At 36.3% G+C, this 24,244-nt stretch overlaps 1 protein-coding gene across 11 annotated transcripts in view; it reads left to right on the top strand.

Annotated features, from left to right (window-relative positions):
* The window catches only part of PSD3 (pleckstrin and Sec7 domain containing 3), a 551,235-nt gene that overhangs the window by 441,337 nt on the left and 85,654 nt on the right, over nucleotides 1–24,244 (top strand). For all 11 annotated transcript variants that reach the window (XM_060181459.1, XM_060181466.1, XM_060181484.1 and 8 more), the window contains one exon: nucleotides 3,435–3,478. In XM_060181459.1, the coding sequence (XP_060037442.1) occupies nucleotides 3,435–3,478 (44 nt within the window). The remainder of the gene's footprint in view (nucleotides 1–3,434; nucleotides 3,479–24,244) is intronic.

Below are 24,244 nucleotides of genomic sequence, written 5' to 3'. Positions count from 1 at the left end.
AACTTCAGTGGTGGATGCACTGAGGTCTGTACACATATACAAACATGAATGAATAACTCCTGTATTCCTAAAATATTATGACACTGTAGATAAATGTTAAAGCAGTAAAAATAAAGTAACAGCAACAAACCAAGGAGTGAATATTTTAGAATGCAAAGGAGAGTCTTAAATCCCGGTGTCCCTTAAACCAGCTCCATGTATTTTTTTTTATTTGACTACATAAGCTATTTGATCTCCTTTGACCTTAAAGTGCTTAGTTGTATATTTATATTTGTGTGGTGCCAAGAGATTGAACCTAGTGTCTCAAGCATGTTGTCTGTCACAGAACCACCTTCCTGACCCAAGGTATTGTCTTTGGAACTAAAACTATATTACATAAAATATAAAGATGAAGAGCTTACTGTTCAATAGTCAATGTTTCTCTTCATGTACAGTAGAAAAATAGTGAAGCAAGAAGTTGAAAATTTTAACAAGATGAGTTGGGGGCGGGTGGAGGTTGGATGTGTAGGCCAGGAGAAATGATGCCTGTTGTACTCAAGATACAGTGGAATCATGGGGATTCTGCACTTAGCTAAGCTAATTTGATAAAAAAAAGGTAGGGAGTTGTGATCAGGGCATATGAATATTGGATGCATTTGCAAAGCAAATTTTTCCTTTATTAATAAAAATAATGACTCATCATGAAGCACTGAACAGATTCAGGGAAACCTCTTTATACTTTTATTATTGAAAAGGATGGAGATAATGCCACCTTCTAGATTTGCTGTGTTGTTATATTGTTAAATACACAAGGGAAAGATTTTGACCTGCAATAAGTCCAATTTGTTGAATTTTACAAGATTCCTCATAGTAAATTTTTGCTAGGAAATATGTGACTGGTGGAATAACAAGGATTTTCTTGTGTAGGGCGCAGTATTTCTTTTATCTGAATATTCTCATGGTGAAAAAAATTTAAAAATTTTTATATAACAATTTAATGTTTTAGAAGCTATTTTCAAGTACCTACCTTTATGAGCAGGGCAGATCTTTTATCTTTACCACATTGTTAAATTATTCTGAGTAATATTGAGTATGATAGTACATAAAGAACCTTCAGTGATATTTCTTTTTTAATTTAAGTTTTCCAGTCCACTATTACTTGTGAGTTCAGGTAATCTCATACAAGGAATAAAATTCATTTGAAAAACATTTATCTAGCACATAACTCATCTTCTGAGGTTTGAATTAGAAATCACTTTCTCTACCTCTCTGCACTTCTGCATGTCAGGAGATGGTAGCTTAACAATAGCCTGTTGTATTTCTTCAGCAAAATCGAATTCTTCAGAAAGAATATTCAAGTTACACCTTAACTTGAATTTTAATTTGATGTTCTATTTGTTTTTGTAGACACGTTTCATGATAATTATTAAGGCTGCTAGTTTGTTAATTATTTTTGTGTATATATAATCAAATTATATATATAATATATATAATATTTGTGTATATATATAATTTGATTATATATACATACATATACATATATATATGTATGTATATATAATCAAATAGATTTAGAAGGCCCACACCTAAGATGGAATGCGGGCTTGCCTGACTCCCAGCTTCATGTGAAATAGAAAACATTTAGTTAAAGGGGAAAATACACTCTAGAGAAAGGAAAGGCATGTAAGAAGTGAATCTGCTTTAATTCTTAATAGTTTTCATAATGATCTGGCATGTCACATTGAGTATTGTATTCACGCTGAAGAGCTTCCAGAGTTATTTTAATTCTGCATGATCTTAAAGAATACTAGATCAAACTCATTGTATTTGTGCTGAATTCAGATATTTTCTACTAAAAAGGGGATTCTCTACTGGTAAAAATTTTCTATGTTTACACATATGAAGCCTCTTACCTTGGATGAGACAATTTAAAAAGCAGAAGACACTATTACTAGGAGGTGGTTCAATGGTAGATTATATGCCTTACATGTGGGTTTTATCCTTGGCCCCCTCACATAAAATGGAGAAATGTTCTGCCCTCTCTTAGCCTTTCCTAAGATAAAGAAACTAAAAAACAAAAGGGGCACAAATAAGGGATGCAAGGCTTTTATCTCTCTACTCTGCTGTACTCACTGCATGCTTTCTGAGTTTGCCATACACCAGTGTAATGCATACTACCTGAAAAGAAAGCAGAATTGTTGGTATGCATGAGACCCCTTCTGTTTCATTTGGTTTAAATCCCCCCTGCTTAACACTATTCTATTTACATAACCACTTCATTCTGTTTATATAACCGCTGTTAACAAGCACCTCCCTCCAGGGCATTTGTTCAATCCCCACTGTTTCATGATATGTTTTTGCTCCACCCCCCCCTCCTTGTCACACCCTGATCCTCTCCTTGTCACACTCTGATTGTCACCAGTCACTTTTCTCTCCACCCTCTCTATGTCACACCCTGTTTCCACCCTACTTGGAAGTATATATAAAGACAGCATTGTGAGTTTTAGAGTACTTTACCTTGAGTTTAGCTTAGCTCATCTTAGATTGTGCTGCGTCCTGCATGAATAAAGAGATACTGCCTACAGCTCAACTATGAGTCCCTGGTCGTCTGTTACCTGCCCGTGAAGCTATCCCGGTGAAAACAACCTAACCCGTCGAAAACGACACAGAATTAGGAAGTTATGGTTATTTAGAAAGAAAAGTTTTGAAAACCATTGCTATAGAAATACTAAAATCAGGGAGTCAGGCAGTAGTGCAGCGGGTTAAGCACACATGGCGCGAAGTGCAAGTACTGGTTTAAGGATTCTGGTTCGAGCCCCTGGCTCTCCACCTGCAGGGGAGTTGTTTCACAAGCAGTGAAGCAGGTCTGCAGGTGTCTATCTTTCTCTCCCCTTCTCTGACATCCCCTCCTCTCTCCATTTCTGTCTGTCCTATCCAACAATGACTAGAACAATAAAGCAACAAGGACAACAAAAGGGAATAAATAAATAAAAGAAATATTAAATCATAGTTTCCTATAATCTGGCTTTCCTTCCCTTTCATGTATCTTGTTCATTAAGTTGTCATGAAATCTATTACATTTATTCCATTAATTAAACAGATTTGAGTATTTCAATATTTAAAACTAGTGCAACTGTGAGACTAAATTTGAATATGAAAAATAGAGTGTATGTTCTGATTTAAATCATATCCTAGTATTTTGTTTTTGGAAAAATGTACCCCAGTATTGCTTTATTAATAAGATGCATTTCTTGTACTTTCTTTATAATTTGTTCCAGAAAATGCTGCTTACTCTTTGTTCATTACCTCATCTCTGTTGAGCCAAGAATATTACCAGCAAAGGGCTTTAGGGTGATTGGATTGAGAAGGAGTTAGTGTAAGGTCATTGACTTGGGTCATTTGTTAAATTCAAAATGTGGAACAGAGTGAATAATTCCATCTTTTTTTTTTTACAGGCTCTGTATAATTCAATCAAGAATGAGAAGCTCGAATGGGCAGTGTAAGTATGCTAGACGTCAACCTTTTTAATAAATGAACTTCTTGCTCTTTTCTTTATGTCTTCTAGGATTCTAGAAAAGGATTAAATATGCACAGCCAGTTCTCATTTTATACCAGTGTCTTACAGTGTTTTGTGTAAAACTTGACTATCTTGTGCCTGCTTCTTGGTACTCAGCATGTTCCTATTCTTTTAATCTGGCTGTCATGCCAGTAAATGATTAATTATTTTTTAAAATATATTTCTTTTTAAAAATGTATATTCTAGGGAGTCGGGTGGTAGTGCAGCAGGTTAAGCACACGTGGTGCAAAGTGCAAGGACCAGAGTAAGGATCCCAGTCCGAGCCCCCGGCTCCCCACCTGCAGGGGAGTCACTTCACAAGCAGTGAAGCAGATCTGCAGGTGTCTATCTTTCTCTTCCCCTTTCCAACTTCCTCTCCACTTCTCTCTGTCCTATCCAACAATGATGACAACAATAATAATAACTACAATAATAAAATCACAAGGGCAACAAAAGGGAATAAATAAAATGTGTATTCTAAAGAAAAATCTGATAAAATAACATGTACTCTAAAATATATTACAAATGATCTTGGCACCATGCACTTAATTTAATTATATGCTTTCTGCTGTGTATATTAAGGTTATCTTTTTTTTTTTTTAGATTAAGGTTTTATAGTCCCATTTCTTGTGACATTAATTATTACCAGGATATGAATAGGTACTATATACAAAATAAAGTAAAAGTTTTGTGAATAGATAAGATTAAGAAACAATTAATTAGATAAAGCTAAAAAAATTAACTACAAATCTTCTGGAAGTTTATCCAATGGCTATATATATATTGACAGTCTCCAAGAGGAGAATAGAATTTGCCATCTTTTCTGCCTCTGTTTAATAGCAAAATTGTGTTTCAAAAGACATACTTTGAGTGATACTATTACAGATAGGTTACACCTCTTGTCTAAGCCAATAGACTCACTCTTGTTAAAATTTCACTGATCAGTACTACAATTAAGAATTTAAAATTTTTAATCATTAGGGAATTATCTTTAATAAGTTTTTAAAATTAATTTATGAACAAAGTCAAAACACACTGTTTGAATTGTGAAGGTAGCTCCGTAGTAAAGCCCATGCCTTTCATAAGTGAGACCCTAGATTTGTTTTCTACCATCCATATGATATAGCTTTAGTATCTGTCTTTCTCCTAAAAAGTAAAATAAAAAAATTAAATAGAGCTACATGCAGATTTTATTTTTGAAGATGAATAAGAATTCATGATCTAAAATTCAAAGTATTTATTCTGAACTTCACCCTCATGAGTGAAAGTGGGTTACATAAATGGTATACTTCAAATCTTGCCAGAAAATTAAAGGCTTATACTAGTGTTGCTGAATATCTACTCCAGAAGAAAAACAGTAAAAGTGGAATAATTGTAAATATATTTATACTTTGGGTGGGTACTGTTTTAAGCTTGTCTTACAGTTATTTTTTTAAAGCAAATAAATATATTCCTGCAGATATATTTTTTATGAATCTTGATCTTTTGTATAGCTAAATAGCTAACAGCAGGTTTTATTTATATTTGTGTACTGTGACAGTTTAATACAAGAAAATTTTATCTTGGCCCCCATCCAAAATAATGAGGGGGTTTTTAACCAAGAATTGGTTTCTCCTGTGGCTCTCTTGTCACATCGATGGAGCATCATATCTATAACCCAGATTCTAACGTCTGGTAGATGTGAATTTGAGTTCCATTTTTGCCTTGTGTTAGCTGGTCACTAGTCATATTAACCAATAAGCCTCAGTTTCCTTATGTGCATTGATAATACTGAGCCACATCTAGTTTCCAATATGACACTAAGCATATAGCAGGTTACCCCTCCACTGGTAACAAATATTGTTGCTGTTAAAGTCTAGTTTTATTGCTTATTTATTTATTTATTTATTTATTTATTGCCACCAGGGTTATCATTGGGGCTCAGTTCCAGCACTACAAAGTCATCACTCATAGCATTTTTCTACCATTTTTCCTTTTTTTTTTTTTTTATTAATGAATAGGACAGAAATTGAGAGGAGAGGGAAAAATATATGAGGAGAGAGAAAGACACTTGCAAAACTGCTTCACTGCTTGTAAAGCATCCTCCCCCCTTGCAGGTGGGGAGCAGGGGCTCGAACCTGGCTCCTTGCACATGCTTAACAACGTGCACCACCATCTGTTCATATACTCTTAGATCTATATTTGTGCTTTACCTGTTACTGAGAAGAAACCTGTATCATTTGTGAAACTTTGTCTTCACCTATAAAATGAAAGGATTAGATGACATGACCACATTTGTCCTTTCCAATTTTAATATTCTATGATTTTTTTTTTAAGTTTTACATTCTAGACTTCTATATTTACCAAGTTGGACTTCCTGCTAGGGACTGGGTGGTGAAGCACCTGGTTCAGCACACACAGTACCATGCACAAGAGCCAGCGTCAAGCCCCTTGTCTCCACCTGCTGGAGAAAAGCTTCACAAGTGGTACAGTAGTGTTACGGGTATCTTTCCTCTCTGTGTCTCTCCCTATCTCTCACCTCTTCCAAAGAGAAAGAGGAAAAATGGCCACAAGAATAGTGGAGTGGTCCTGCAGGCACCAAACTTCAGAAGTAACCTTGGTGGCAAAAGAAAAAAAGGAAAGGAAAGGAAAAAAAAAAAACAAAAAAACACAGCTATGTCTAGAGAAAATATAGCAAATAGGTGAAATGGATCAATCTAATGTATTCTTTGAATTTTTATTAGAAATGAAAGACCAGTACTCTACTTATGTTGATCACTGAATCATTTTTTATCATAAAACACCTCTTAGCAGTTATGAAAATTAATGTTCCCTAGAAAACTTGAGAAGAACCTGCTGTGTCTATTTATGATATCCCTCAGATCAAGTATAGATTGTTGGCCTCAGTAAAAAAAAAAAAAAAATTATGTTATTATATCTGATACTATGCCCATACAGCTTTCCTAGTACTTCTCCAAGCATCATTTCTCTAACTCATCTCCCTCCTACTATCAATTTATGTCTTTACCTCCCAAAGACCTTGAATTGCCTTCTTTCACTAAATTCCCTATATTAGCAATCCAAACTTCATTTGTGGGGCCTGGTTGAGTGCGTATGTTATAATGCACAAGGGACCAGGTTCAAGCAACTGGTCCCCCACCTGCAGGGGAAAAGCTTTGCGAGTGGTGAAGCAGAGCTACAGGTGTCTCTCTGTTTTTCTCCCTCCTTATCTCCCCCTTCTTCCTCTGTTTCTGGCTGTCTCTATCCAGTAAATAAAGTTTAAAAAATTTAAAATAAATAAATAAACTTCATTTGTCATCACTGTAAAGATTCCTCCCAAAACCATATTGGACTCTTAACTCTTTCTTAAGTTTCAATTCAGAGTTTACAGTTTCCTGCAGAATATTTTCTCTGTCACTTAGATGACCACTGGATTTCGTATTTGACCTTTTCTCTCCACTTCTACTAGCGACTCAGATTCTCTTGTTTAGCAAGATTCTTACCTTTGGGGCTGGGCAGCATCACATCTAGTTAAGCACACATAGTACTAAGCTCAAGGATCTAGGTTTGAACCCCCAACTCCTCACTTGCAGAAGGAATTCTTTACAAGTGGTGAAGCAGGTCTGCAAATGTCTGTCTTTTTCTCTCCCTCTCTATCTCCCCATTTTCTCTCTTATTTCTCTGTTCTAGCCAATAAAATGGGAAAAAATGGCCACCGGGAGCATAAATTTGTAGTGCCCTCCTCCAGGGTTATCCCTGGAGGAAGATAAAAAACAAAATATTCTAACCTCTACTTCATCTTTGACTCCTACCCATCTCATTTGCTGCTTCAACAATGACTCCAGCGACACTCTCCTCCCCAGTCCTCTTGCTGTCTCAACACACACATTTATGTATATATTTGTATCATAATAAGCACATCCATCTCTAGGCTTTTTCATCTACTTGACTTGAACCTGTTTGAGCCTCTACTCTAGAAGAAAAACTTCAGTTAGACTCTTTACCTTCCATCAGTAATTTATTTCCTTCCTAAATATTTGTTTTCTCGCAGTTTATATTTAAACTAAGCTGCTTTGGCAGGGCACAGGTCCACACACTTGCCCCATGGCTTGCTTTCTTCTCCCTGGTATTCATGGAGTGCTGTCTGTTTACAATCTCTACTGTGTATTCAAAAGCTACAATCCTTTACAGCTCAGCTCATACTCTATTCTGTGAACTCGGTTCTGGTTTTACCAACAAGAAATCATCTCTGTGCCCTTAAACCTGCATTTTACTTTATCTGATGACACCACTTAGCTTCTGTTCCTCACTATAGTTGTTTGAATGCTCCATTAGGCTGCAAAATATTATGGAAGATACATTTCTGCATTTGTCCCATTGTCACCTACTTTGTGAGGCACAGCACTTAACAGTAATCATGTCCTTAACAAAAAGCCATACAAGGAAGCTGGGCAAGGACTCACCCAGTAGAGTGTACATGTAATCATGTGCAGGGACCCAGCCTCAAGCCCCCAGTATCTACCTTCAGGAGGAAACTCCATGAATGGTGAAGCAGCGCTTCAGTTGTCTCTCACTACCTCCCACTCTCCCTTACCCTCCCCTCTCAATTTCTATCTATATAATATTTGATTTTTTTAAATGTCTTTATTTTTTGGATAAATACAGCCAGAAATCAAGAGGGAAGTGGGAGCTAGGGAGAGAGACAAAGAGACGCCTGCAGCACTGCTTCACCACTCACAAACCTTCCCCCCTGCAGGTGGGGACCAACGGCTTGAACCCAGGTCCTTGTGTATTTTAACGTGTCCAACCAGTTGCACCACTATGTAGCTCATTTATATAAAATATATTTAAAAAAAAATATATATATATGACTACAAAGAGCAATAGATTATCATTTAGGCACTGAACTCTAGAAATAGTGCTTGTAGCAATTAAAAGCAAAGGCCATATGAAAGGTACCCAGATATAACTCACCCAGTAGAGCACATGCCTTATTAATGTAAGGCCCTGGTTCCAAGCCCCAATACCACATGGACACAATATGACATCAGAGAAAGTTCCGTGAATGGTGGAACACTACTGTGATGTCCCTGCCTTTGTCTGTCTGTAGATCTATTTATTAAAACATTTTATTTAAAAAAGCCAATCTAGGAGCATCTCATAATTAAACAGACGTTTATGCTTGAGGCTCCAAAGTCCCAGATTCAATCCCCCATACCACAATAAGCCAGAGTTGAGCAGTGCCCTGCGCTCTCTCTGAGTATCTCTGTGGTTCAAATAAAGCAAAACAAAAGACATTAAGGCATATTCTTTCCCTGACTTTAAGAAATTTTTATATTCTAATACAAATTGTTTTTTTTTAGAGGCAAGTGATACTTAATCTCTCTGGAGTGGGATGGAAAAAGGTGAGTTAAAAATAGTCAGATATGGGGCTGGTGGTAGTACAGCAGGTTAAGTGCACATGGCACTAAACACAAGGACTGGAGTAAGGGTCCAGGTTTGAGCCCCCGGTTCCCCACCTGCAGGGGGGTCACTTCACAGGTGCTGAAGCAGGTCTGCAGGTGTCTGTCTTTCTCTCCCTCTCTCTGTCTTCCCTTCCTGTCCTCTCTTGATGTCTTTCTGTCAACAACAACAACAACAGCAATGGCAACAATAGCAAAACCAACAACAACATGGACAACAAAATGGGAAAAGTGGCCTCCAGGAGCAATAGATTCGTAGTGCAGGCACCGAGTCCCTGGGCCCCCCCCCAAAAAAAAAATGGTCAGTTACGAGAACTTATACCATTAAAATTGTTTATATTTTATTTTTCTCATCCCTTTTTATTTTCCCTTTTGTGATTAATAGTGGGTTATAAGATTGTACATATATTTTAATTATCTTATGAGTAAAAGGTTTACAGAATAATTATATATGCATGGGTATAATTTCTTAACTCTCTGTGATAGGTGTCTGCAAAAAGCTTTCAACCCTCACCTAGGGACTTTTCCACCATCATGCACCAGTACTCCAATTCCATCACCATCCCTTCCCTTCCTCTCCTTTCCCAGGTTCTTTGCTTTGGTATAAGACCACATACCCAGTCCAAGTTTTACTTTTTCCTTTCTGTCCTTTTTCTTAAGTTTCCCCTATAAGTGAGAGTATCTAGTATTCATCCTTCTTTTTGTAAACTTATCTCACTTAACATGATTCCTTCAAGTTCTATTCATGATGAGACCAAGGAGATAACTTGAACATTTTGACAGCTGAGTAGTATTCCATTATGTGTGTATACTACAACTTTCTTAGCTATTCATCTGTTATTGGATATCTGGATTGTGTGCAAGTTTGGCCCATTAAAATATGTGCTGCTGTAAACGTAGGTGTATACAGGTAAATTTTGCTTCTTTGGATATATGCCCAGGAGTGGAATTGCTGTTAGACACATTTCTGTCATCCTGAGAAGTCTCCTGACTGTTTTCCACAGAGGGTGGACCAATTTAAATTTCCACTAGAAGTGTAGAAAGGGTTCCTCCCCACCCCCATATTCTCCATATCCTCACTAACACCTGTTTCTGCCCTTTATCATATATGCCATTCATGAAAGTGATATCTCATTGCTGTCTTTATTTGCACTTCTTTTTAAAGATTTTTTAATTTATTTTATAGAGACAGAGGGAAACTGAGAAGAGAGGGGGAAGTAGAGAGGGAAAGAGACAGACACCTGCAGCCCTGCTTCATCACTTGTGGAGCTTTTCCCCCGCAGGTGGGGACCAGGGGTTGAACCTGGTGTCCTTGTATGCTTAGCCAGGTGTACCACTGCCTGGCTCTGATCATTAGTGACTTTGAGCATTTTTTCCCCCATATGTCTGGCACTCTGAATCTCTTCTTTGATTAATATTCTATCTATACTCTTTCTCCATTTAATTTTTTATTCTTTTTTTGCTGTGGAGTTTAGTGACTTATATGTACTTTGTTAGTCCTCTATCATGATATGCTGTATAAACATCTCCAATTCTCTAAAGTATCTTTCTGTTTTCATAATGGCCCCCTTTGCCATGCAGAAGCTTTTCTGTTTGATGTAGTCTCAACAGTTTATTTTTGTTTATGTTTTCCTTGCTGTTAGATTCAGGTATTCAAGAAAATTTTCATAGTGGAAATTGTGAAATGTTCTGGCAATATTTTCTTCTTTGCATTTGATGGTTTCTGGTCAAATGTCCATGTCTTTGATCAATTTGAAGTCAGTTTTTGTCAGTTTTTGATGTGAGATTCCTGTTTCACTCAGTTACACATTTCAATCTAATTTTCCCAACACCATTTGTTGAAGAGACTCTCACTTTCCCTAATGTATTAGGCTCTCCTTGTCAAAATTCCTTTTTTCTGGGCTTTCGACTTTGTTCCATTGGACTGTGTGTCTGTTTTTGTTCTAATATCAGGCAATTCTGATTATAGTAGCTCTGGATCCAGCCTTAGTTTAGCATACAATAAAATCATTTTTATTATTTTATGGTTTATTGAAAATAATAAAATTGATTTAGATTAACTTTAAAAAAAAACAGTGCTCTGGCCTATGGCCATGTGCAGGATGAAAGAGGGGATTTTGAAGTCTCAGACATAAAATTTGTTTATATAACCATTGTTTTATCTCCTTCACTATAACACTGGAATAGTGCTATGATTTCTGACTCTTTATATGCCTTTCTCTGAAATAACAACAACAACAAAAATTAAAGTTCAGTTCAAAAGCAGTGGAATTAGGCTTTCACAAGACTCCTGTGCTACAAAAGAAAAACAATTAGCTAAAATTTATAGAATGTGGATCAATCTCCTGGATTTTAGTATGTATATTTTAGTAGCTTTTTCTCCATTTAAAATAAGAATAAATTTAACCTTTGAACTAGGAGAGGCTCACATAGATCTGTGAAATATAATTTCACTAAGAATTCAAATCATAGCTCAATCTTAACATTTAATATGTAAGTACCTGTTATTTTTACCCATGGGTGCTGAACTCAAGTGTACAAGAACCAGGAAAAAAAAAATCAAACCGTTAGCATTAAAAAGGCAAGTTAAAAAAAAGTGCTGTCTACTTCCTGTAGAAGTGGCATCTCCTAATGTGACTGTGATGTATACTCTGAAATGAGGTTTTTTATCACTGGAGAACAACTTTAATTTCCATGATGATGGTGAACATTATATAATTTACAAATATTGTTATCTTTGCTTTACATTATCTTTAACTTCAGAATATGCAGACTAGACAAGTTGGTGAACAGATGGAGAGTGATTTTAATGCTAGTAGTGTACTTATCCTAATGCAATTTTAGAATCATTGCAGTACAAAGAATTATAGAAGTTAGACTGAGAACTGATGTTTATATTTAAGTGAATTTTATATCATCTATATCAATTGCTATGCCTTTACTTTTTGTTGAAGCATGACTTAAGAAAACAAAAAAAATCAGTCTTGTCGATCATTATTAAATCAATTAAAAAGAGAAGACGGGGGCTGGGTGTTAACACAGCAAGTTAAGCACACATGGTGCAAAGTACAAGGATCAGCATAGGAATCCTGGTTCAAGACCCTGGCTTACAGGTGGTGAAGCAGGTCTGCAGGTGTCTATCTTTCTCTCCCCCTCCCTGTCTTCCCATATGCTCTCAATTTCTCTCTGTCCTCTCTCATTTTCTCTCTGTCTTATCCAACAACAATGACAACAATACTAATAACAACAACAATAAACAACAAGGGCAACAAAAATGGGGAAAGATGGCTTTTAGTGCAGGCACTGAGCCCCAGCAATAATCCTGGAAGCAAAAAAAAAGAAAGAAAACAAAACAAAACAAAAAATATATGTTCTACATTGTAGATAATAGTTTGGATTTTATTGAGTACTTTGCATGTGTACATTGATATATAACATATGTACATAAATTCTCAGAGGCAAGAAAAATTTAATTTGTTAAATTGGTGTTACTGAAGGAAATTATTTTTTGTTACCCAAATTTTCAAATTTTGGACTGGAGGCTTACTTGGTAGAGCACACCTTACCTAGACAAGCCTCAGTGCAACGTGATGACACCAGGGGAAACAAACAGTGGAGAAAAGCTGTGGTATCTCTCCTTCCCTCCTCCCCCTTTCCATTCCCCCTCCACTCTCTTAAACCAAAGTAAAAAAAAAAAACAATTAAAAAGTCATCTGTGGCATGGAAAAATGGATCACCTGGATAGTCTTCTTTGACTTGTGTGCAACCCAGGTTCAAGCTGGTTCCCACTCCATTCAAGGAAGCTTTCATGCTGTGGTGATGTTATTCCTTTCTCTCTCTCCTCTCTCTCTCTCTCTTTCTCTCTCTCCTCTCTTCCCCCAATCTCTATCTGGAAAAGATAGAGATGTGTGTGTGTGCGTGTGCTCTCTCTACTTCTCTCCCCCCCCCCTCTCCTTTTTAGCCTTGGAAATATCTATCTAGTAATAAATCTTTAGATATTTAATGAAAGTGCATTTACTTTGTCTTTTTTTCCACCGTTAAGATGCCTGTGTCAAAATAAGGTCTTTTTTCTTTTTTTAAATATATTTCCTGCCTTCAGCAGAATTTTTAAATTTAACTATGTGCTTTTCAAAATCTTGAGTAGTGACAATGATCCATTTTAAACTCATCCTGCCTGAGGCATATAATGTGATGTAATGGAAACCCCTATGATAAGTCAGCACATTTATTATAAGTGTACCTTTTATTATCAAGCTAGCTCCTGATACCAGTATTTCATAGGTAAGGATTATATTCAGTGTATGTTTTGTGCTGGCAGTCTTGTACTGCATGCATATTTATAATAGAGATTTACTGAGGTCTAATTATATGTGAAAAAAATACCCCCACTTTAATATCCAGTTTCATGAGGGTTTTTTTTTGTACATTTAGAGTTGTATCCTACCATGGTCCATCACCACAGTCATTCATAAATATTCCTTGTGCTTTAAACTCAGCTTCTGTGATATTAATTCTTCCCTCTTCTCTGATCCCTCACTGTTTTGTGCACAGATTTATAGAGTCCTATATTATAATACTCTTTCATTTAAAAGGTTTTGCCTATTATCTTATGTTTCTATATCTAATTCTGGACAGTGAGGCCTTCAAAGGATCTTATTCATTTTGATATTCTCCACTTCTTGGTATCTGAAAACTTCGTGTTGCTACTAACTGAGCTGTCTTCTAAGGGCTTGACTGTTTGCGGCTTACAGTGTGCTATAGGTGCCATGAGTAGTAATTTTCAAATATTTTGAATCAGTGAGGACCATTAAGGAAGCCTGTTAACTAAGTACTTAACCATGTATTCTGTCTACATGAGGTACACTCATCACCTACATTTTAGGGGACTCTGTGAGGTTAAGAAATTAAGTCATGGGGCTGGGTGGTAGAGCAGTGGGTTAAGCGCATATGGTGCAAAGCGCAAGGGCTGGCTCAAGGATCCTGGTTCAAGTCCCCAGTTCCCCACCTGCAGGAAGTTGCTTCACAAGCAGCGAAGCAGGTCTGCAGATGTCTATCTTTCTTCCCTCCTCTCTATCTTTCCCTCCTCTCTTGGTTTCTCTCTGTTCTATCCAACAACAACAGCTATGACAACAATGACAACTACAACAAGCACAACAAGGGCAACAAAATGAAAAAATAGCCTCCAGGAGTAGTGGATTCATGATGCAGGCACAGAGCCCCAGTGATAACCCTAGAGGAAAAAAAAAAGTAAGTCATGATAATGATGTTTATGGAAATGAGAAAAGGTGCAAGGTAGAATATAGTACCTGCTTTATGCCCCATGCCCTTCTTAGTGTTCTCACTAGAAGGATACTCTGTCAAATGAAGTTCAAGTATCTATAGCCTACAGAAAAAGGGGACCCTAGACAGTTTTACTGAGAATGTTCTGGGGACCTGAGCAACAATTGTTCTTGCTGAATTTGACTCCCCTAACTTGAACACAGACTTAAAAAATTGGTACTAAATGAGCAGAGGTAAATCTTGTCAGATTGAATTTGTATATAGTAAAGCAGGAGAGAGAGAAATTTATTTGATGCTGAGAGACAAGACAAACTGAAAAAGATTATGTGAGAGTCATAGTTCAAAGACACAGATTCTTTAAAGATTGAGATCCTCTTAACAGTTGGGATCCTACCAACATACCATGATTACTTTGCTTAGTACATAATTTTGACTATTAAGAGAAAGTTACAAGGCATATTAAAAGGGAATAAACATCATTTGGAAAATCAAAATAGGCATCAGAATCAGACTCAAACAAAGCGGTGAGAGTTGTGTAGATACCAAGCCCCAGTGATCATCCTGATGACAGGAAAAAAGAAAGAAAGAAAGAAAGAAAGAAAGAAAGAAAGAAAGAAAGAAAGAAAGAAAGAAAGAAAGAAAAAAACAGACAAAAAAACCCACACATGTTCAACTTAATTGACACTGGAAAAGCACTTGACAGAATTCAAAATTTTTCATGATATAAACACCAGACAAAATGAGAAATATGGGAAACTAACATAATAACATCCATATACTAAACATTTAGCTTTAGCATATTCAGTGAAGAACAACTGAGAGCTATTCCTTTAACATCAGGAGCAGAAAATAGTCATTCATTAAATACAGTAGTAAAGGTAGGGCTTCTACAACTGATTGTGTTCCTTCTATAAATGTTGAGGCCCTACTCTCCAACATGACTGTATTTCAGTGTAGAATCTCTAATAAGGTAATTAAAGCTTAATGAAGCCATAGGGTGGGCATTAAATCTTTTACAATTAATATCCTTAATAAGAGGTGAAAGGGATTGTGCACACAGAGAAAGATTATGTAGCAGACACTGACACCGCTGTGTTCTGCAAGCCAAGGAGAAGAGGCCTCCAGGGGAAACCAGTTCTACCAATTCCTTGAGCTTGGACTTAAACTCTCTTGAAGTGTGACAACATAAATTTCTATTGCATTAGCCACCTAATTTGTTCTGATAAAGTTCTAGCAATATGTAGAGTTGAAGGTAAACAGGAAGGTAAAAGATTCTTGAACAGTGTGAGTGGAAGGGAACTCAGAATTAAACATAAACCCTGTATAGAGTTTTCCACAGTAGTTTGTACACTGAAAACATTTCATCACTGAAAATATTGCTAGATTAAAATTACAAATGCCACAAATAAGTTAAAAAAATATCATGACTGAAAAACTTAAAATGTTTTTAGCGGCTCTAACCTTAGTAACTAAAAATTTGATAGAATTTTTTATTGATTTAATTATGATCGACAAGTCGTAAGAGGTAAGAGGGGTACAATTCCACACAGTTCCCACCACCAGAGTTCCCCATCTCTTACCCTCTGTTGGAGGCTTTTCTATTCTTTATCTCACTGGGAGTATGAACCCAGAATCATTATGGGGTGCAGAAGGTGAGAGGTCTGGCTTCTGTAATTGCTTCTCTGCTGGACATAGGTGTTGGCAGGTTGATCCAAACACCCATCTTGTTTCTGTCTTTTCCATAGTGGGGAAGGGCTCTGAGGAGTTGAGGTTCTAGGATACATTGGTGAAGTTGTCTGCCTAGGGAAGTCGGGTTGGTGTCATGGTAGCATCTGCAAATTGGTGGCTGAAAAGCATTAAAATATAAAGCAGAATAAATTGATTAATAATCAGGAACCTAAAGCTAAGGAGAGAGAAGATGAGATCTTGAGTCTTCATTTTGGAAAAAGCTATGAAGAATGTAACAATATAGCAGATGAGAATTGGGGTCTTCATATTGGAAGATCTAGGAAATATATTTTAGGTATATTCCAAGGTACCTATGACTTTATTAATTTTTGCCTGAGCCCGACAGCTAACATGCAGGTGGGTGAAAGGTATTGTCTGGAGAGATGGTGTCAAGAGTTGGAAATAAGACTAGAAAGCTGTATAAGGGAAGAGAGTAGTCCCCTAATATGGGAAAAGTATATAAATACCATTAACAGTAAACCCCATCAATCTGATCTGGGACTCATATTCAGCACAGAAGCCTGTGTAACCTCTGCATCCCTGTAGGTCTGAGTTCGTATTCTGTGATCATAGTTAGGAGCATTCCAGGCTGTGCTCATTTCAGGACCAGTCTTCCTCAACTGGCAGAGTATGTTGACCCAATCTTCCTTCTGAGAGTGGGGCAGTCCCTACCATTGTTGTTCCACATTGAGGAACAAGGTCCTGTAGAGGCCACAAGTGGATCCATGATGCTGTTCTAATGAAATTCTAATGGTATTTTCTGTAAAAATAAGAACTGTCTTAAAACCTATATGCATTGGGTGGAGGAGATCGCATAATGGTTATGCAAACAGACTCTCTCTCATGCCTGAGGCTTCGAAGTCCCAGGTTCAATCCCCCACACCACCATAAGCCAGAGCTGAGCAGTGCTCTGGTGTTTCTCTCTCTCTCTCCCTCTGCATCTCTCTCAAAAATAAAATAAATAAAATATTTTAAAAAGAAAACCTATATGCATTACAAGGAAACTTGAAAAACAGTTCTAGAAAGAAAAAAAAACATGATTTAACACTTCATGATTTCAAAACTTTTTACAAAGCTACTATAATCAAAACTGGATGGTATTGACATAAGACCGATTATACAGACTAAAGGAGTAGAATAGTGAGCCCAGAAATAATACTTAACACATATGTTTAAATGATTTTCTACAAAAGTGCCAAGGCTATGCAATGAAGAATGAGTAGTCCCTTCAACAAGTTCTGTTAGAAAAATTGTATTTGTACATGTAAAAGGGGAAGTTAACCCCATACCTTTACCATATACAGAAATTAATTCAAAGTTGACCCAAAAACATTTGTGTTTCAAAGTGGGATTAATAACTAGGTTAATGTGATGTTGAGATTTTTAACTTTTAGGAAGCAGCTTTTCCATTCTTTGTGGAATTTTAGTGAAACATAAGACTTCAGTAGAGTGTTAAGAAGATAGCATAATAGCTGTGCAAAAAAGGCCTTCATGCCTGAGACACTACTGGCCCCAGATTCAACCCCTAGCTCTACCATAAGCTAGAACCAAGCAGTCCTCTGGTTGAAAATAAATAAATAAGGGGACTGATGGAAGAGAAGGAAGGGGAAATGGTAAGAAGGGAAGGTAAAGGAAATGGTAGATTTGTATGATTTCTAATCTACTTTTGTGTTTAAATATAAAAATAATTATATTGAGTCAGGAAGAATATAGGAAATTTGTGATTTACAATAGACTTTAGAAAGAACAGAGATAGGCTGGGGAGATAGCATAATTATTATGAAAATGACTTTTATGCCAGAGATACTACATGTCCAAGGTTCAGTTCCCAGCACCACCATAAGCCAGAACTGAGCAATGGCCTGGTCTTTGTCTTTCTCTCTCTGTGTATCTTTTTCTCTGTGTCACTTTCATTAAAATATTGGATTGCCAGGATAGCCATGACTGATTTTTCTGTTTTTTTTTTTTATAAGAAGATGTGTTACGACTTTTCAACAACCCAATAAATAAAATATTTTTAAAAATAGGGAAATATAAGGTTATCCACTGTATGCACTACCTTTATTTTATTTTTTTTTTATGCACTGCCTTTTGTATTCTTGAAATGCACCAACTACCTAGATTACTCAGTGAGTCACATACTTGATTATAGAGAGAATAGATTGGTTTGAAGAATGTTTGGGGTGGATGGTGTAGGTTGTAAAGACTTGAAGCATCTAGAGTCTCAGTAGAAAGTACTTTACTAGGAGATGTTTTAAATGTAAGACGTGCTCTTGTATGAATTATTCTTTTCACAATCAAGACCTGTTGTGTGTCCTCTAATTTACTTGAACACCATGATTGGTATCATCTTACAGAAGTCTCAGTCGTTTAAGCTACATAGGCAAGTCCTAATTAGATGGACTATTTTCGAAAAAGTTTTTTTAAATAGTAATATTCTTACCAGTATTATTTATGTCTGTTATTATGTACAGTTGAAACATTCTCCTTCTAGGAAAGTATAGCATTTATGGTATAAAAAAAAAATGGAAAACACAAATAGGCAATCAGGAATGAGGTTCTTGGGTATTATTATTCTCTGATAATTGTATGTCTCAGAAGGAGCCCACTCCTTTGAAGACACAAGATCCTCTGGAGGATGTGGAGATAGAAGAAAGCAGAGCATGTTTCATATGCATTCAGTGTTAAGGGAGGAGGCTGATAATCTTTACAGTATCATTCCTGATAGCACTCATATCCTGGAAGACCCAGTTAGCATAGACCCATCTATATTTAACACTAAAAATCAACCACCACCAGATGGCACTAGCCTGCATCTCTAAGAAGGATAAATGACCTGACAAAGTCATCTCATTAACCTTCACAAATGTTAAGTTATTTCTTTTTGCAGAATTGAGTATTTCCAACCCCCCCTTTTTTTTTTACAGGATTTCACTGAGTCACAATCTGTTCAACATTTCCCCAATTATTATTGTCCTAGTGAAACATCTTTCAGGATTTTTTCATTGGTCTCAAAGAACACATTATTATTTTTTAAATTACAGAATAGTATTCCATTGAATGTATGTCCCATACCTTCTTTATCCAGTCATCTATTGATGGTCATTTATTTAGACAGTTTCTAAATAGGCAAGTATGAGTAAAGCAGCTATAAACATAGGGGTGCATATGTTTCTTTGAATTGGTGTTTTCATGTCTTTGGGCTATTTGCCTAGGTGTAAAATTACAAGGTCATAAAGTATTTACATTAATGTTTATTTGAGGATTCTACATACTATTTTTCAGAGATCCCAGGTTAATCCTCAGCACCACCATGAGCCACAGCTGAGTAGTGCTCTGCCCCCTCTTTGTCTGTAAATAAATAAATAAATAAATTAATTAATTAATTAAAAGCTTTTGTCACATATAACTTTGGCTTTTAGTTGAGTGATTTTTAAAGTGATTTACAAAATTACAAAGTAACGGGGCTACAGTTCTATTGTTCCCACCACCAGAGTTCTGTGTCCTCTTTCCCTCCATAAGAAACTACCATGGTTTTCCCAAGGTTACAAAGATGGGTTGACTATTCTATTTTGTTTCTTTTTTTAACACAATTTTTATAGCAGGTTATCTATCGTAGTTATTATTTGTTTTTGTTGTTGATGTCGGTGTTTTTACATAGGACAGAGAGAAATGGAGAGAGGAGGGGAGAGAAAGATAGACACCTGCAAACCTGCTTTACCGCCTGTGAAGTGACTCCCCTGCAGGTGGAGAGCTGGCGGGGGGGTGGGGGAGGGCTCGAACAGGGATCCTTATGCTGGTCCTTATGCTTCGCACCACGTGCACTTAACCTGTTGTGCTACCGCCCGACTCCCGACTATTATTTCTATAACTGTCTGTCTGTCTGTCTGTCTATATTTGCCCATTTTTTTCCATGGTCTTGCATTCTTTTCCTTTCCAAGTCATACCTACACCTATTACTACTTCCTAGTGTCCTTCCTTTTTTCCTCATTTCTCTCTGGGTCCTAATGGAATTGCATTTCAGAAACCTCTAATCATCTTTTCCTAACATTTCTCGCTCTCTGAGAGTATGGACCAAAATTCTTATTGGGGTACAGAAGGTGGGAGTTCTGGCTTCTGTAATTGCTTCTCTCTTGGACATGGGTGTTGGTAAGTCAATCCATACCCCCAGCCTGTTTCTATCTTTCCCTAGTGAGGTAGGGCTCTTGGTAGATGATGTTTCAGAGAACAATAATAAGGTCATCTACACATGGAGTTTAGGATGGAATCATGGTGGCATCTGCAATTTGATGTCTAAAAGGCAATGAGTTATGAGACAGAACAAAAATGTTTAATGGATAGGAACCAGAAAGTAGGAAAAAAGCAGGTGAGAATAAAGATTTTAGGGTGGTAAAAAGCTAGGAATTCTATTTCAGGTGTGTCCTTAGAGACACATAACTTCAGTTATTTTTGCCTGAGCTTGATAGTTAACATGCAGATGGATTGAAAATATTGTCTGGGGAGAAGTAGTCAGAGTGAGAATAGTACTAGAAAGCTGAATCAGAGTAGAAAGTAACTCCCAAACTTGAATAAAGTATATAAATACAGTTAAAAGCAATTTTACCCAGGGCCCATGAATATTTAGCACAGGAGTCTGTACAACCTCTGAGTCCCTGTCATTTTAAGCTCTCAGTTCATAGTCACAGCTGGGAATATTATAGGCTGCGTACTTCAGGACTGATCTTTCTTGAGTGGCAGAGTAGGCTGAACCAGCCTCCCTTGGGATAGTGAGGCAGTCCTGACCATTGCTGATTTATAGTGGGGACAAGGTCCTTGAGAGGCCCACAAAAGGGATTGTAATTACATTATTGATGGCTGTGACCAGTGATGATGGAGAGAGGGGTTTGCTAGAGATCTGGGCCCAACATATCTACAGAGGCATTCTAGGATTTCATGACTTGGGTCCCAGGTGATGGCTTGGCTTGGTAGTGACCTTTAAGTGAGCAAGTCTCTTGTCCTTTTCTATCTTTTGTGGTCCCTTCTTTACCTGACAAGCTTGCATTTTCTCCCAGCTATTAAAGCATTGAGGGTAATTTGTTATATCCACATTAGTCAGAGTGTCTGGCTTCATATTGAATAGTGGATTATAAGATTATGAGTTAATAGGAGTATAGTTTCACACTGTTACCACCTCCAAAGGTTTATATCCCAACCCCCACCTCCCTAAGGTGGACCTAACAAACTTCCCCTCCTCCCAGTCTTAAACTTTCATGCAAACCCAGTTCAAGTTCTGTGTTGTGTTTCCCTCTGTTCTTATGATTCTACCTCTGCTTATCAGTGGGATCTTCCCATCTATATCCTCCTCTTTCTGGCTGATCTCACTTAACATGATTCCTTCAAGCTCTGTCCAAAGTAAAGAGAAGAAGGTAAATTTATTATTTTTAATGTTGGAGTGGTATTCCATTATGTATAAATACCACAACTTTCTGAGCTACTCATCTGTTATTGGACACCAAAGTTGCTTCCAGGTTTTGGCTATTACAAATTGTGCTAGTATGAACATAGGTATACACCCATATTTTTGGATGAGCATGTATTGTTATTTAGTATATACCCGTAGGAGAGGAATTGCCAAGGTCATAAGGTCGGTCCATTTCTAGCCTACTGAGAGTTCATCAGACTTCTCTTCATGTGAGTTGGACTAATTTTCATTCCCGACAGTACAAGAGAGTCCTTTTGCCCCCACAACCTCTCCAGCATTGCTGCTACCTTTTCTGATGTATGATATTCTCACAGGGGTGAAGTGGTATCTCATTGTTGTCTTTATTTGCATTTTCTCTGACAATCAGTGACTTGGGGCATTTTTTCATATGTCTCTTGGACTATTGAATATCTTCTTTGGTGAATATTCTGTCCATATCCTTTCCTAACTTTTGAATGGTGTTATTTGTTTTTGTTGTTGTTGAATTTGGTAATTTCAAAATATTTTAGTTATTAGTCTTTTGTCTTAGATATAACATGTAAATGTCTTCTCCCATTCTTTAAGGAGTCTCTGTGGGTGAAAGTTTATTTTGCTGTGCAGAAACTTTTCAATTTGATATAATCTTATAGGTTTGTTTTTGATTTTTGTCTTCTTTGGGTTTGTATCACTGAAGATGCCTATAAAGTTTAGATGGAAGAGTTCCACCAATATTTTTCTCTAAGTATTTAGTAGTTTTTGTCTAACATATAGGTCTTTGATCTATCTGGAGTTTACTTTTGTGTGTGATGAAATGTAGTAATTCAGTTTTGTTCTTCTGCAAGTTTCAACCCAATTTTTCCAACATCATTTATTGAAGAGACTTTCCTTTCTTCATTTAATTGTTTGGACCCCCTTCTGAAAAATTAGACAACCATAGGTGTTGGGGCTTATTTTTGGGCTTTTGGTTCTATTCCACTGCACAGTGTGTCTATTTGTGTTCTAGTACCAGGCAGCTTTGATTATAATAGCCCTATAATATGTAGTTTGAGATCTGGGAGTTTAGTGATTTTTTTCCTTATTATTTATTGGAAGAGACACAGAAAATGAGAGAAAAGGGGAGATGGCAAGGTAGTGAGAAAAAGAGAAGAGACACTTGCAATACTGCTTCGCCAGCTTGTAAAGATTTTCCCCTGCAGGTTGGAACCAGGGACTTCAACCTGGGCCCTTGTGCATTCTAACATGTGAGCTCAATGAGGTACACCACTGCCCATCCAATCTTCTTGTAACTTACTATATGAATCAGAATATTTACAAAACTATATAATAATTAAAGTATAAAATTAGATCTTGTTCTGCTTAATTTTGCCTAGGCTGATTACTACTATGAAGTAGGCTGAGATTTCTAAATTGTCTTTATAAATTACTACACATTTCTAATTGAAATAATAAGAATTTTATAATAAGAATTTTACATAGAATATATGAAACAAAACTGCTTAGTTGATCTTATATTCTTAGACTCCTCTAAAAAAAGGACCTGCTTATAAAATATTTAGAAATGATCACTATAATATTAATTTATTGAGAATCTTGTTGTCTAAAACAGTCAACCTGATTCCCAGGATAATCATTCTATTTTTTTTTCTATTCACAATATTAAATCCAAATAAATAATAGTAATTCCCAAATATTAAGGGCAGATTTATGAATAAATTTAAAGTCAGTCAGTTGATAGTTCACCAACTTTTAATCAGTGTCCTGGTTTTCTCCTTCAGAATAGAAACTGATACTTTTATTGCACTCATCTTATATTCCACTATATGGGTTTAAAAATTACTCTTTTTCTCAAGCCCCCAGCTCCCCACCTGCAGGGAAGTCAGTTTACAAGTGGTGAAGCAGGTTTGCAGGTGTCTATCTTTCTCTCCCCCTCTCTGTCTTCCCCTCCTCTCTCCATTTCTCTCTATCCTATCCAACAATGATGACAACAATAACTACAACAATGAGAAAACAAGGTCAACAAAAGGGAATAAATAAATTTTTAAAATTTACTCTTTTTCCTCTTGAAATTACTAATTTTAAAGCAATCAAAGCTAATTTTAAAATAGTCATGTAGGTGACCTAGGAGATAGCTCAGTGGCAGAGTATAGGATTTGGAAACCTGAAGCCTCAGGTTCATTCTCTGACAGCACATATACCAGAACTAAGTAGAATAGTGATATCTCTGATATCTCTCTGTCTTTCTCTTTCCACACTTTCTATTAATATATATGTATTTCTAATGCCCTTTTATTTAGAAATATGAATTATTCATGTAAAATATTTAATGTTATAAAAATATGTAGTTATATTCCTTCTAACTATCAAGTATAATAATATAAGAATGTGTAGTAAGAACGATAGGTAATGTATTTTTAAGCACTTAGTAAGTAGGTGAAATTGGGAAATATATAATTATTCTCAATAAGTGAATTTAAAGTTGCTAAAATTAAAATATACTTTTTACTGAAATAAAAATAGTGTAGTACTTACAGAATGAATGGCCCTCAATAAGCAGTACTTGAATTTGAACCTAATTTTTTTTTAATGCAAGGTATTACTTGTTTCTCAAATATATCTAAATTTATATCTTAGTGGTATAGCATTTTATTGGTGACAGTAGAATAATCCAGATGTAATTCTGGACTCTTCTGGATTGAATCAATCTATGAAAAAGTAAAAATGTATTTTTATTACCTACATGGTGATTGCAACACAGTTTTTTTAATTACAAAAATAAAGCAGAGAAAATAAAAACTCAGATATCTTAAATCAGATTCAAGG

This window comes from Erinaceus europaeus, chromosome 2 (genome assembly GCF_950295315.1).
Source record: "Erinaceus europaeus chromosome 2, mEriEur2.1, whole genome shotgun sequence".
Lineage (NCBI taxonomy): Eukaryota > Metazoa > Chordata > Mammalia > Eulipotyphla > Erinaceidae > Erinaceus > Erinaceus europaeus.
Note: the sequence above shows the minus strand (reverse complement) of the source record. Positions and strands in the feature narration are given on the sequence as shown.